The 13,075-nt window shown below is 50.4% G+C and overlaps 1 protein-coding gene across 1 annotated transcript; it reads right to left on the reverse strand.

Moving 5' to 3' along the window:
* Window positions 1-8,152: 8,152 nt before the first annotated feature.
* KCNJ1 (potassium inwardly rectifying channel subfamily J member 1) lies at window positions 8,153-9,339 on the reverse strand. Its single transcript, XM_074527759.1, has one exon. It carries the CDS (start codon window positions 9,337-9,339, stop codon window positions 8,224-8,226), a length of 1,116 nt encoding a protein of 371 aa, XP_074383860.1. The 3' UTR covers window positions 8,153-8,223.
* Window positions 9,340-13,075: the final 3,736 nt, after the last annotated feature.

A 13,075-nucleotide genomic window follows, 5' to 3' on the forward strand; every position in this document is an offset into this window, starting at 1 on the left:
GCAACATGTAATTTAGCTTGTGTGTTCTGATTTTTTCCTCTACAGAGGTAGAAATCCCTGCACATGAAGCTCAGATCCTTCTATTATATCAGAATAGAATTAGAGATCATTGGCAAAAATCAGCTCTTCAGGCTCCAGGAGCAGCAAACGGAGCCTGACACCAAAGAATGTGAAGACCAAGGGCAGAGCAGTTTGGAGGCCACGACAGCAATGAGCCCCTGAGCCCTGCACCCACAGGGGAGAGCTTCCCCAGGGTCTGTCCAGCGGGGCAGGGATGGGCACAAGGTGGGCACAGATGGATGTACAGCTGCACAGCTGGGTGTGCAGCTGGCACCCACCCCGGTCAGTGACTGCAGCGGGAGGGTTTGGGCAGGGGAGGTGCCAGGTGAGGGGACCGTGCTGATCCCAACCCGGGCCGGCACAACGGGACCGTGCTGATCCCAACCCGGGCCTGCACAACGGGATTCCGTCCTGGAGCTCTCGTGTGAGGCCGCAGAGGTGGAGGAGGATGAGGAGCCTGGGGCTCTGGCTCCTCGGGGCGATTTCACCACCAGAGCCGGCTCCTTCCTTTCCAGGAACTGCTGCACACTTGTTATTTGCTTTGGCTCTGCGGGGTTTGTGTCTGCCGGAGCTGCGGAGCCCCGGGCTGGGCGCCCCTCACGGCTGCTGCTGCTCCTGCTGCTCAGCCCGGCACGGCCCCCGCGGCTGGGGGGACACGGCCAGCCCTGGAACACGGCCAGCCCTAGGACACCAGTGTCACCAGTGTCCCCATACCAGGCTGGGCAGGGACATGGCCAGCCCTGGGCCCAGGGTCTGTGTTTCCATGTCCCCGAGCAGTGGCTGAAGGGGGCTGTGCTGGGAGCACTGGCAGAGGGCACCTGTAGAAACCTGAACACCTTCTCTGGGCCTCCCTCAGGACCAATGTATAGTACATACATATCTATCTATCTATCTATCTATCTATCTATCTATCTATCTATCTATCATCTATCTATCTATCTATCTATCTATCTGTCATATCCATCTGTCTGTCTATCATCTATTATATACACTTAGCACACCCCTGGAAGTGTCCAAGGCCAGGCTGGATGGGGCTTGGAGCAATGTGGGACATTGCCCATGGCAGGGGGTGGGATGGGATGAGCTTTGATGTCCCTTCCAACCTAAAGCACTCTGTGATTCCACATAGATTAATGTATATTTCATAGAACAGTATATATATACATATATATATGATACAATTGTGTGTGTGTATTTATAGACACTTTTGATACAATTGTGTGTGTATATATACACTTATTTGATATAATTGTGTGTGTATATATACACACTTTTGATATAATTGTGTGTGCGTATATATACACCTATTTGATGTAATTGTGTGTGTATGTACACATTTGATATAACTGTGTTTGTATATACACATATCTGATGTAAGAGTCTACTGTGGTGTTACAGTAAAACAAACTAAGAAGGGGATTCAGCTTGGGGCAGATGTTTCTGTGGAGGATTTAAAACTTCCCTTAATGCTCCATTTCTGGAGGCCCAAGGCTGACAGGGAGCTGAGCAGCTCCCCCAAATCCTCAGCCAGCACGTTCCAAGCTCTGCACACCCAGTGGCACCAGCACCCCAACCTTGCTGTGGAATCTGGGGAGCAGCATCCTTGTCCATGAGGGATGGAGGGGAGCAGGGGGCCTGGCACGGGGGTGGAAGGAGATGAGCTTTGAGGTCCCTTCCAGCCCAGACCATGCTGGGACTCTGGGCTGGTTCCACAGCAGTGCTGGGGGAGCTCCAGGCACAGCAGCACAAAGGGACAAAGGGATGTGACCCAGGTTTCCAGAACCGTCCCCAGGGATGTGATGGCTCTGCAGGCCCTGCACAGTGACAGTGACTCCTGGGGGTGGCTCCCTGCTGCACCAGGAGCGCTTCAGAGCAGGGGGAGCTTCATCTGAGCAGGAGCCTTGGGCACTGCTGTGAACTGACCCAGCGAGGCCTCAGGGCTGTCCCAGGGTGCTCTGTGGTGGAATCATGGAACCAGTGAGATTGGAAAAGCCCTCTGAGGTCATGGAATCCAAGCATTAGCCCAGCACCACCGTGCTGTTGGGTGTTAACATCCAGCTGGGGAAACTGAGGCACAGAGAGCCGTGTCTGGTCTGGCGTTCCAGAGCACAGTTCCCTATGGGATATGGGTCTCTCCAGACCAAATCTCTAGTCTAGCTTTATCCTCCTCACAGAGGGACAGCAGCCAGGAATTGAACCAAACTAGCTGAGATTTTAAAGAATTCGTTCCTGATCCCCCCTCTCTGCACTGGGTGCAGCAGCCGCCGATGGTTACAGCCCCCAGCCCTCCACTCACACATCAGCTCCGAATTGACCGCCGAGAATTCCCAACACTTCTGTGAAGGGCTGAATACACCCTGCTAGCACGGCCTGTGCCAAAACCGAGCCACGAATGCATTGAGCTTTGTGTAATAAAACACGGAACAGTCCCAATAAATTCTTGCTGCGCTTTTCAAGGCTGCCGCTGTCGCCCTGCGGAGTTTGGGGGCTGCGGAGCGGCCGATCCGCGGGTGAGCGCTGCCATCCTGTGGCGGCCGCACGGAAAACACCGCGGGCATCGCTGCATCCCTGCATCCCCGGTGGTCCCGGCATCCCTGTGCTCCCCAGAATCGCTGGGCTCCCCAGCATCCCTGATAGTCCCCATCATCCCTGTGCTCCCCAGAATCGCCGGGCTCCCCAGCATCCCTGATAGTCCCCATCATCCCCGTGCTCCCCAATATCCCTGGTGGTCCCCAATATCCCTGTATTCCCCAGCATCCCCGATGGTCCCAGCATCCCCCATGGTCCCCAGCATCCCCGTGTTCCCCAGCATCCCTGAGAGTCCCCATCATCCCTGTGCTCCCCAGAATCGCTGGGGTCCCCCAACATCCCTGATAGTCCCCATCATCCCTGTGCTCCCAACATCCCTGTGCTCCCCAATATCCCTGTCCTCCCGAATACCCTCTGTGCTCCCCAATATCCCCGTGCTCCCCAGCATCCCCGTGTTCCCCAGCATCCCTATACTCCCCAATATCCCCTGTGCTCCCCAGTATTCCCTGTGCTCCCCAGCATCCCTGATGGTCCCCAGCACCCCTGTGCTCCCCAGAATCACTGGGCTCCCCAACATCCCCAATGCTCCCCAACATCCCTGTGTGTGGATGCCGTGGGACAGAGGGAAACAGCAAGCGTTTGTGAGAAGTTTCAGAGAGCTGGAAAGATATGATAAGTTGTTGACTATTAACAATTTGCAGGTGCTGTTTTTCTACTTTATTTTTCTGTTCCTCTCAAGGACAGTGTGTGAGAAAGATGTTTCTGTCAGTTAGCCAATAGAACAGAATCTATTGTACCACTCTATAAAAACCATGCAGTTCTTTTGAATAAAACCTTCTTTGCCTTTTCTACCATCCTGCCTCTGCCTGTTCCTGCCCTGGCCCCAGCACATGAGTGACACCTGTGCACCCAACATCCCCGTGCTCCCAACATCCCTGTGCTCCCCAACATCCCTGTGCTCCCCAGCATCCCTGTGCTCCCCAGCATCCTGACCCGTCTCCACTCTGGTCTGTCCCAGTGAATGAACCTGGTGATTTTGCACAGCTGCTTGGGATGTGGTTGCCCAGGAGAGTGAGGCCTTAATGCTTTTTTTGCTTAAATTTGGCCAGCAGTGTTAAAAAAGGAGACACACAAGTGAGTCTGTCCCATCTCCAGCCTCCCCTTGCTCATCCACCTCCCCTGAGCAGGCAGAATTTATGAATTTATGTGCAGCAGTGAGTTTGTTCAAGTGAAAGTGTCCCCAGGCAGATGTTTCCACCACAGGAATGTCAGCCTGGCCTCAGGAATTATCTTTTGTGTCTGTTTGAGCAGGCCATGGAGAGAGCTTCAGCCTTCCTCACTCCTGTTCCAGTGATGCTGTCACAGGGTTAAATGTGCTTTAGGGCCAGTGCTGGTGCTGTCAGAGGTTCCCCAGGCTGCAGCAGCAGAATTCACCAGAGGGTTTAGGAACTTGCACATTTTCCCTCTCTGCTCACATTCCTGGCCTGGTGCTGTTTTCTGTCTGCTCCTGTGGGGAGCGGGAGCTGGGTCGGCACCACGACCATGGATCAAGGCAGGGGTGATTTCAGGGGGAAGAAAGGAGGTGGAAATCCTGGCTGCTCCCAGCAGAATTCCCAAGGGTTTGCCTGGGAGGGGAAGGCGAAGGGACACCTCAGCTGCCACCACTGGTGTCCTTGCTCCCTGCTGGCTGCTTTGGGGTGAGCGGCAGAGTTTCAGGGAATTGTGTCCAGGCAGGAGCTATGCAGGCATTCTGTGGCAGCCTGTGAGCAGAGCCTGCCACAATCCAGCAGTGCAAGTCAGGGGGAGCATCTGAAGAGTGTGCCAGGGGCTTTTGTTGTTATTATTGTTGTTATTATTGTTGTTATTATTGTTGTTATTATTGTTTAGGGGTGTCTTTTCACCAGCTCCTCCCAGAGCATGTGTGCAGACAGACAGCAAACCAGCACATGTCAGTTTACCAAAAGCAGTTATTTTAATTCATGGCCCTTTCTCCAGCAGTCAGCAGGATGCCTTATTCATTTGCCAGCAGGAGGTTAAATCTATTTCAAAATGATTGAAATATTATGCACAGCTTGAATGAGTGTTTAAAATAAATACAGTAGAAGAAACATGTTGTTTGTGAAATGAGAAGATAAATTAAGTTTAGTGCAGACACATTATTCCCAAGCCTGGCTGCTTGGCTTTCCCAGTGAAATCCTTTAGGCCTTAATCCAGCAGGAATGGTGTGGTTTGTTCCCCTGAAGGGCAGGCCTGTCTCCTGAGGCCTTTGCAGGGTATGGAGCAGGCTGTCAGCTCCATGGGGAGCCCCAAAGGCAGGAGGGCACCCCGAGGGAGCAGGACCTGGGCAGAGCTGGAGGAGTGAAGCCCTGCCTGGGTGAAGAGCCCAGCCTTTGTCTCCCAGTATCAGCTCTGTGGTTCCCTCCAGCCACTTCTGCTCAGCAAGATTAAGTTTATTTTCATCCTCTTAACTGAACTTTCTTTTAATGGCAGCAGGGGTGACAGCCCCCAAAATAGCTTTTCTCTGCAGCGTGTCCTGAGGGGCCTGTCCCCGATAACCTCCTTCCTGGCCAGGCCTTTATCTGCAGGGTGACAAACTGCTCTCCCTGGACAGCCAGAGGAAATTCCACTCATTGTTGTGCTGCTGCTGGGCTCAGCCTCAGTTCTATCTGCTGCTGCTGCTGTGGGGCTGCCAGGCCTTCCTGGGGTGGCAACCACGGAAGGCTCGCTCTGGGATTCCCAGCCAGCTCCCAGCATCAGGGAGCCTAAGGGAGCCTGACAGCTCTGTCAGCTTTGGATCCATCCCCTCGAATCTCCTCTGCTCCTGGATCCCTTCCAGTGACACCAAAATACACAAAAGAACAATCACCCTGTCCTGGTGCAGCTCCCTGTGCTGCAGGCTCCAAGGCAGGTGGGGCTGTCAGCACAGGGAGCACAGGCAGCCACCCCACAGGGGACCAGGTGGGGGTCACATCTCAGCACAGGTAACCACCCCACATGGGATCAGGTGGCTTCTCAGCACAGGTAACCACCCCACATGGGATCAGGTGCTTTCTCAGCACAGGTAACCACCCCAAAGGGGATCAGGTGCTTTCTCCTTGAGCTGTGGGAGCACTCCATGCTTCTAGAAATGGAGCAACACCTCCTCGTGCTCACACTGCAGGGACAGAGCAAAAGGTTCCATTGCTGGTCAGAAGAACATTGGAGTTTATGATTTTGAGGGGCCTTTCCAGGGGCAGTACCTGAAGTGCATTGTTTGGGGGCCCTCCAGGCTTTGGAGGTGTGCACCACCTCTTGGGCAGGCATGCAGAGCATTTGATTTCTTTTCCCCACTAGCACTAACATCCCAAACCAGTAATTAAATAGGAATCTTCCCTGACTCCTCATTGCACAGCTGGGTTTGACCTTTCAAATGGATTTGCTGATTTTGTCCAGTGGGGACACTTTTTCTGCTTCTCTTAAAGGCATCTTGATGCATCTCCTCTCCCAGGGGTAAGAGGGGCAGCTTGTGAGCCTTGAGCCCTGAAGTGCCACTTTCTGGAGACATTGCACCCAGGGAACTGCACAGGAAGCCCTGGGAGGAAATGCAGCAGCAGCTCTGGAAGGATGGAGCAGCTTTTTGGCTCAGACCACTCTGGGACTCATCATTTCACTTCCCTGCTCCCTCTGAGATTTCTGTACATGACCACTGATTTCTTGATGTTTGTTTTGGGGGATCAAAACTGCCCTTCCAGGCTGATTATATGAGGGGCACTAAGGTGCTGTGTAGAGTATTTTTTACCCTGTTGGTTTGCAAAGTTGCAATACAGCACATTTAAAATATCAGGCAGTATCTGTGAGTTACCTCAAAGGTCTCACTCCTGTTCTCCATGCTCAGTTCTGGCCCTGGTGCAGCCACTGTTGGTAGCTCTGATGTGTGGTGAGAGCAGAACTTGGTGTGCTGACCTTTCCACCCAGAGTGGAGAAGGGTGTGACAGTGGTGCACAGAGGAAGGAGTGACACAGCTGAGAATTGGCTTTTAAAGTGCTTTAGTGACATAACTGTTCATACCATTGCTCTCTGTACAATGTCAGTGTTTATGTCCCGTGGTACAGATGGCAATTGGAGATACAGAGCAGAGTGATTTGTTCTGAGCCAAGAGAGGAGCTCACACTACACTGGGACCAGGACCTGAACACTCCTGGTTCCCAGAGCTTGATCTCCATACTCACACTGTGCTCATTTGCAGCACAGCTTTCTCTTGGCATCATCTGACCTGCTGAATTCTCCCCTTCTTTTAAAACCACTTAGTCCAGCAGCTTTTAACAGGATTTCCATTTTACCACAGCATTGAAAATTGATGAGTTAAGTTACATCACTGGGAAGAGTTCCCAAAAACTCTTTGGTCTGCCACTAGGACTCTCAGAAACAATGAATTGGGGAAAAAAGTCCTGACTGTGAGGAAGTAGAAATTCACTAAAAAGGTGTTGAAGCTTCTTGTTGCATTTATGTCAGAAATCAGCCCCAGAAAATGTTCAGCACTCCTCAGCTCCCACTGAGCAGGAGTTGTTTCCTGTAGGGATACACGCTTGGTTGTGGGGGGATGAACAATTTGGAACCAAATCTGAAGCCAAATGTTGGTAGGAGGCTCCTGGGCACTGTTTTTGTTTGAACAAGACCTTTGTGTTTCAAAGGGGAAGATAATCTCTGTTTGCATTGGGGATTTTTTGGAAGGATACATCCAGAGCTGGGAATTTCCTCTCTTCTCCCACTGGAGGGCTTTCTGCCAGGTGTGAAGGAATGAATGTGTTCCTCATCTCCCCACCTTTCTGGAGAGTTGTCTTCGAATGGTTCCCTATTCCCCATCCAGGCAGCTCCTGGGGCAGTGAAGGGCAGCTGAAGGCTGGGACAGTTGGGAATAAGCTGCAAAATTCCTTTTGTCCCAGAGTGGGCCTCTGCTTCTCCTTGGTTTTCCAGTTATTATTTCCATTTGGCTTTTTCCCTGAAAGGAGTCAAAGGCTTTCAGAGGGGAGAAGTCCCATTTTGGAGTTGGAGATGCAGCAGCTTGGCCCAAGCTCTGCCTTCTCTATTTCCTAGCCTTGTCCCATCCCTTACTGCTCTGTCCTGCAGCTGTACCAGTCCCAAAGAAAGAGGGAAGGAATTCTTCAAGAACATTCAAACGTGCTCAAGTTCCAGAGCCAGAGACTCTGTTTTCATAGAGGACTTCGGCAACCAGAAAATTTTTTGAGGTTTTGGCTCCTAAGTCCTTTAGGTTTCTTTAACTTTGCCTTCTGTCTCGCCTTTTCACGTTCTCCTTCCAGCAGCTGTGTATCTTAATTGTCCTAAAATTTCTTTCCATCTTTTCAGGCTTTTTAACATCTTTGCACACCCCTGAAAACTTCAGTGAGTTGGACACTCCAACATAGCAGCTTCATTAAATGTCCCATGGATATAAAAATATAAATTCTATGAAATATATATAGTGTAGTTAAATAGTGATCACTGGTATGCTGCTCCTCTTTGATTGGAGGCTTTTGAGGAAACAAATGCTGGGTTAGAGCAAACCCAAACAGTCTTTCTGTTTTGTTTTACTGATTATTTATTAATCCTCTCAAGACTGAATTCTCTCTGAAAACTCAGCCCCACGAACACCTGGCACTACATTTTTGTGTCGCTGGTTTCATTGACTTCAGACAAGACAAAGCCAGGGTTGTCATAACCCTTCTTCTCTTTGGCTTTGGCTTCCTTCTCATTGTAGAGGCAGAAGGCACAGTGGGGAGTCTCCACGGCCACTGTCTTGCTGAAGTTCTGGAAGTCCACTCTGTATTTCCCTTCTTTGGTCTTGGACACGATGGGAGCGAAGCGGTACCCCCAGAGCACCTCCTCGGGGATGTAGGACGTCCTCACCTGGCAGGTGGCACTGGTGGCCTCCACGGTGCCATCCAAGAACACCACCAGCTCAAAGTCCTGCTGCAGGAGGGTTTCTGCTGCCATGTGGAAGAAGGGGCTGTTTTTGTCTATGATGTGGTAAATGGTGAGGGGCGAGATGAAGAAGAGATTCTCGTTGCCGGCGTCCACCACGAACTCGATGTTGACCTGGTCCAGGATGATGGTCTCCCCCTCGGGGGTGATGGTGGTCCTCAGCAGCTTCCCGTAGATGTGGCTCCCGATCAGCAGGCTCTTGCGGAGGTTGGCCACGCGGATCAGGAGGCAGAGCTTCCCCCCACGCTTGCTGATGACAGCGTTCTTGCTGAACGTGATGGTCTTGGCCCGGTTTTTGGACCTGGAGATCTTGGCCAGGATGGCCCCACACATGAAGGAGTTGATGATGACGCCCAGGATGGACTGGAAGATGAGCAGGAAGATGGCAGTGGCGCACTGCTCCGTGACACACCTGAAGCCGTACCCGATGGTCACCTGGGTCTCCAGGGAGAAGAGGAAGGCTGAGGTGAGGCCGTTGATGTTCTCCACACAGGGGGTGTGGTTGAAGGAGGGGTTGAACTCGGGCAGGTCCTTGTGGATGTAGGCCACGACATACCAGAGCAGCCCAAACAGGAACCAGCTGCCCAGGAAGGCCGAGATGAAGATGGTCATCTTGTACCTCCACCTGAGGTCCAGGATGGTTGTCCATATGTCGATCAGGAAGACAAACCTGGACTGCTCCACGTTGCCAAACTCGATGTTGCACCTGCCATCCTTGGAGACGAGCCTGGCGCGGCGCCGGCTGCGCTCCCGGAGGCGGCTGCTGAAGCGCTCCCGGAGGTAGCTGAACATCCCCAGCTGCTGCTGACAGGGCTCTGCAGGGCGAGAAACAACCACCAGGAGGGTTTAACCTCTGCCTGCAGCCAGGGGAAACTCTGACACAGGCCCTTGATTAGATCAAAGTGATATAATTTGCATATTTTCCCGCAGTTGGTGGGGAAGAGTTCCAGTGAGCTGGGGAGGAAACTCAAGAGTTCCTTGCCTAAGGAGCATTCCAGCAAAAACCAATCATTTAGGCTTGCTCAATAAACTCTGAGCAGTCAAGTGTTAATATTGTCCTGTGCTCGGTTGTGTAAGTGAAGCCTGGAGCAGCAATAGCTCCATCATGGGCATGTGTGGGGGGAAACTGCTGGGTTTGGTGACCTCTCTGCCTTTTAGGAGATGAATCCTGGTCTGTTGATGCAGTTTTCTGTTTATCTTGACATTAGGAGACCCTGGATGAAATGTGGATAGGAAATTTAGGGACAAAGGGGAGCAGATGCAGAAAGCATAATTAAGGCAAACAGTTATTTTTAGCGTTGTTAGAGATGAGTTTGGAGGTGTGAAATTCAGACCCTGGAATCACACAAGCATCTCAAATAGGATTATTAAGTGAGAACAAAAGAAAATATGAAACTACAGCAGGAGAATTTGGGTGTTTGCTCACCACAAAGGTGATGCTAAGACTAAGAATGTATTTCTGAACCTGATCCTTTAAAGGAAAGTGTATCTTTCTGTCCCTCTTATTTTGTCCTGTATGTCCAACCATATTAACAAGAGGCCCAGGGAATAAGAGTCATTGATGGAGAAAATGCTACAGATGTGTTCAGACTGGAATTTGGATCACCCTATGTCTGAAAAATTCCAGTGTTGGAGCTCCTCAGACACACAGGTGTGGGGAGAGGCTGATGCCCTGTGGAGTCACACACTGCCTGGGGTGTTCCTGGGCCATCCTGGGGCCTGATTTTGACCCAAAACTTAAGAGTGTTCTCAGAAATGATTGATTTCTGAGTTTATCACCCTTGAAGCATAAAATGTGTTGCCAGAGAGGATGTTGGATTAGTGCACAGTGAGCCTGCCCTGGACCCATGTGTGCCTTTTTCTCTTGCTTTTGTTGAACAAAATCCTTCTGAGTGCCTGAATGAGCTGTGTGCTGTGATCGTGTGTCCTGGGGCAAAATGCTGCAGCTTCCAAACAAAGAAAGAACTTGAGGGGAAAATATTCCCAGTGCTGACTCACACAGGGCTGTTCTGGGCCTGCTGGGTGTCTGAGGAGGAGAATCCCCAGCCACACAGAGTGAGGTTTGGGCTCCTGCAGCTGCCAGGGGATGCTTCCTTTGGGAGAGCTGCGAGTGCACCTGGAACGAGGAGATGTTGAGGGCTTTGTGTTTCTGTTGTTACTTTGCCTTCCCAATAGGGAGGGACAGTAAAACAAGCCTTAGGGATGACATTTTTAGAGCAAGCTAAAGATGCTACACCCTTATATCAAACCCTGCCTCCTATCACCAGCCCACCCAGGCTTCCTTTTGGGCAGCAGCAAAATGCTCGGGCTCAAATTGGTGGCAAGAGCACTGCCCAAGTTTTGCTTGATTTCAAGCGCTTAAGTATTTGTGGCAAGAGCTGTTTACCTCTCCTAAACTCTAATTTCATGTATCCAAAATGAGGATAATCCCAAGTGAGCTGTTAGACACTGGAGGGAGTTTCTTGTGAAATTTGTCTTATTTAAATGCAGCCATTTAAAATGTGTGCCAGTTGTACAGCTGACACAGGGACTCCAAGTGCCCCCTCTGAGGGTCCCCTTGCCACCACAACAGCTCTATGAAGTCAAGAACTGCTGTTTGGCAAAGTCCCTTAACCCTGTAATATTAATTTAAAGAAGCTGCCTGATGTCTCAGCTGGCCAAAGCAGAAATCCTCCCACTGGACCCAGTTATAGGCACCAGAAAACACCTTCACAGGGGTCAATCAGGAGCAAAGAGAAAATATTAAATGATCAAGGACGGAGTCTAAGTACAAAATAATTGCATTTTGTAAAGCCAGAAGTAATTCTATTATTTAATGTCCTTGTTAGTATCAGCAGCCCTAAGAATAAACTCATTTCTATGTCTCTTACAGCTGCCTTCTTTCTGCACTTGGACTGAATCACCTTCCTCCCCTGCTCAATAAAAGAAAGAAATGAAGGTCACTTTGTACTGTACCTTTTCACCCTTTTGCTGTTGAATTTATTGGTTGCATATGGAGCTGACAGAGGTTAAACTTTAAGCCTGTATTCAAGGAAAGGGGAATGAGTCACACTTTCCTGAGCAATTCTCAAGTTTTATTTTCCTGATGCATTTTTAATATGTCCATGTTAATGCATAGTTTGAACAGAAATAAAAGATTCCTGTGCAACATATTATTCCAAGAAATGATCCAGGGTTTAGACTTACTGTGCAAAAGTACCCAAATTCAGCTGGCCCTTGTGTTCATTTTCTGCAGGAATGTGAACATTGGCTTTACCAGAATGGCAGGGTGAAATTCTGGGATGCCTCACTTTGTACATCATGAGTTGCACTTGCACTCCTTAGGCATAGAGGGGCTCCTGACCTCAGGGAATGGGTGTGGAGGGGAGAAATCTGCAGGAATTCTGGTTCCTGATCTGCCCATGTCCTCACAGCAGGGGTGATGACAAATCACTGTCACAGTTCTGATCCAGCTCCACTGACACCTCCTGGAATTCGGGTGAGGATCTGAACAGATAACAGCCACAGAAGAGCTGAGAACAAGATGCTCAGCCTGGATCCTTGAAAACAAGTCCCCAGCTCCAACATTCTTCTCCTGCCTCTTTAAATTATCCATGGCCCCTTCTAAGGCTCCTTTACAAGCCCTCCTTAAGCTACCCTGGAGCAGATCAAAGAGGCAGAAGAATTACACCTCTCTTCAGGCAGGTTGACAAAGGAATTCTCCTTTCAACAAATCCTTTGCCCCCCCACACAGCTGAAATGTGTTGATTTGCTTCAGCAGGAGAAAAATTCCCTCCTGGATAAGCATGCTGTGAGCATATCACCGACTGTCTGGAGGAGATTATATAAAGTTATATAATACAGCAATTAAAAGCCTGTTAATTCAAATCAGCAAAGGTGCCTGACTACCTGCTAGCTAATGTTTACCAGGATATGTTTCCTGTTGGGCCCAAGTAAACAGGGCAGTGCTGTCTGTGTGGAATTCTGTGCTGTGGGACTCAGGGAATGCTGCTGTCCCCGGGCATGGAGTGTTTACGGAGGGTGCCCTGCTCAGTTCCTGCACAGGGGCACATTCACCAATAAAAACCCCAGGAACAAACATGACCTGTCAAGGTTAGCTGTGGAAACAAGGAGCTCCCACTTCCCTGGCCCAGTCTTTTGTTTCCCAGTGATCACCAGAGGAAGGAAAAAGTTCCATGTTTCCATTCTCAGCTTTCCCAGCACTCCAGCAGTGCCTCCACCCCAAATATCTGAGCTGTTCCCTGTATTTCTGCCTGCTCTCTGCAGCCCTGCAGGTGGGTGACACCAACCCTGGCAGGTCTGAGCAGCTGGAGCTCCTCTGCTCCCTCAGGAATGTTACTGAGTGCTTCTCTTTGCCCTTGCTTCCTTTCAGCTGGTCTGTTCTGAAAAGTTTGGACGTGGGGGATAACGACATTCAATTGTTCCTTGGGTAAGTTTTAGTGCAGGGAATTGGCTTTAATCCCAGCCACGTGCAGCCCTTGAGGAGATCAGAGGAGGGAGGAAGGAAAAGGTGTTGAATATTTGATGG

Source organism: Zonotrichia albicollis, chromosome 27 (assembly GCF_047830755.1).
Source record: "Zonotrichia albicollis isolate bZonAlb1 chromosome 27, bZonAlb1.hap1, whole genome shotgun sequence".
Lineage (NCBI taxonomy): Eukaryota > Metazoa > Chordata > Aves > Passeriformes > Passerellidae > Zonotrichia > Zonotrichia albicollis.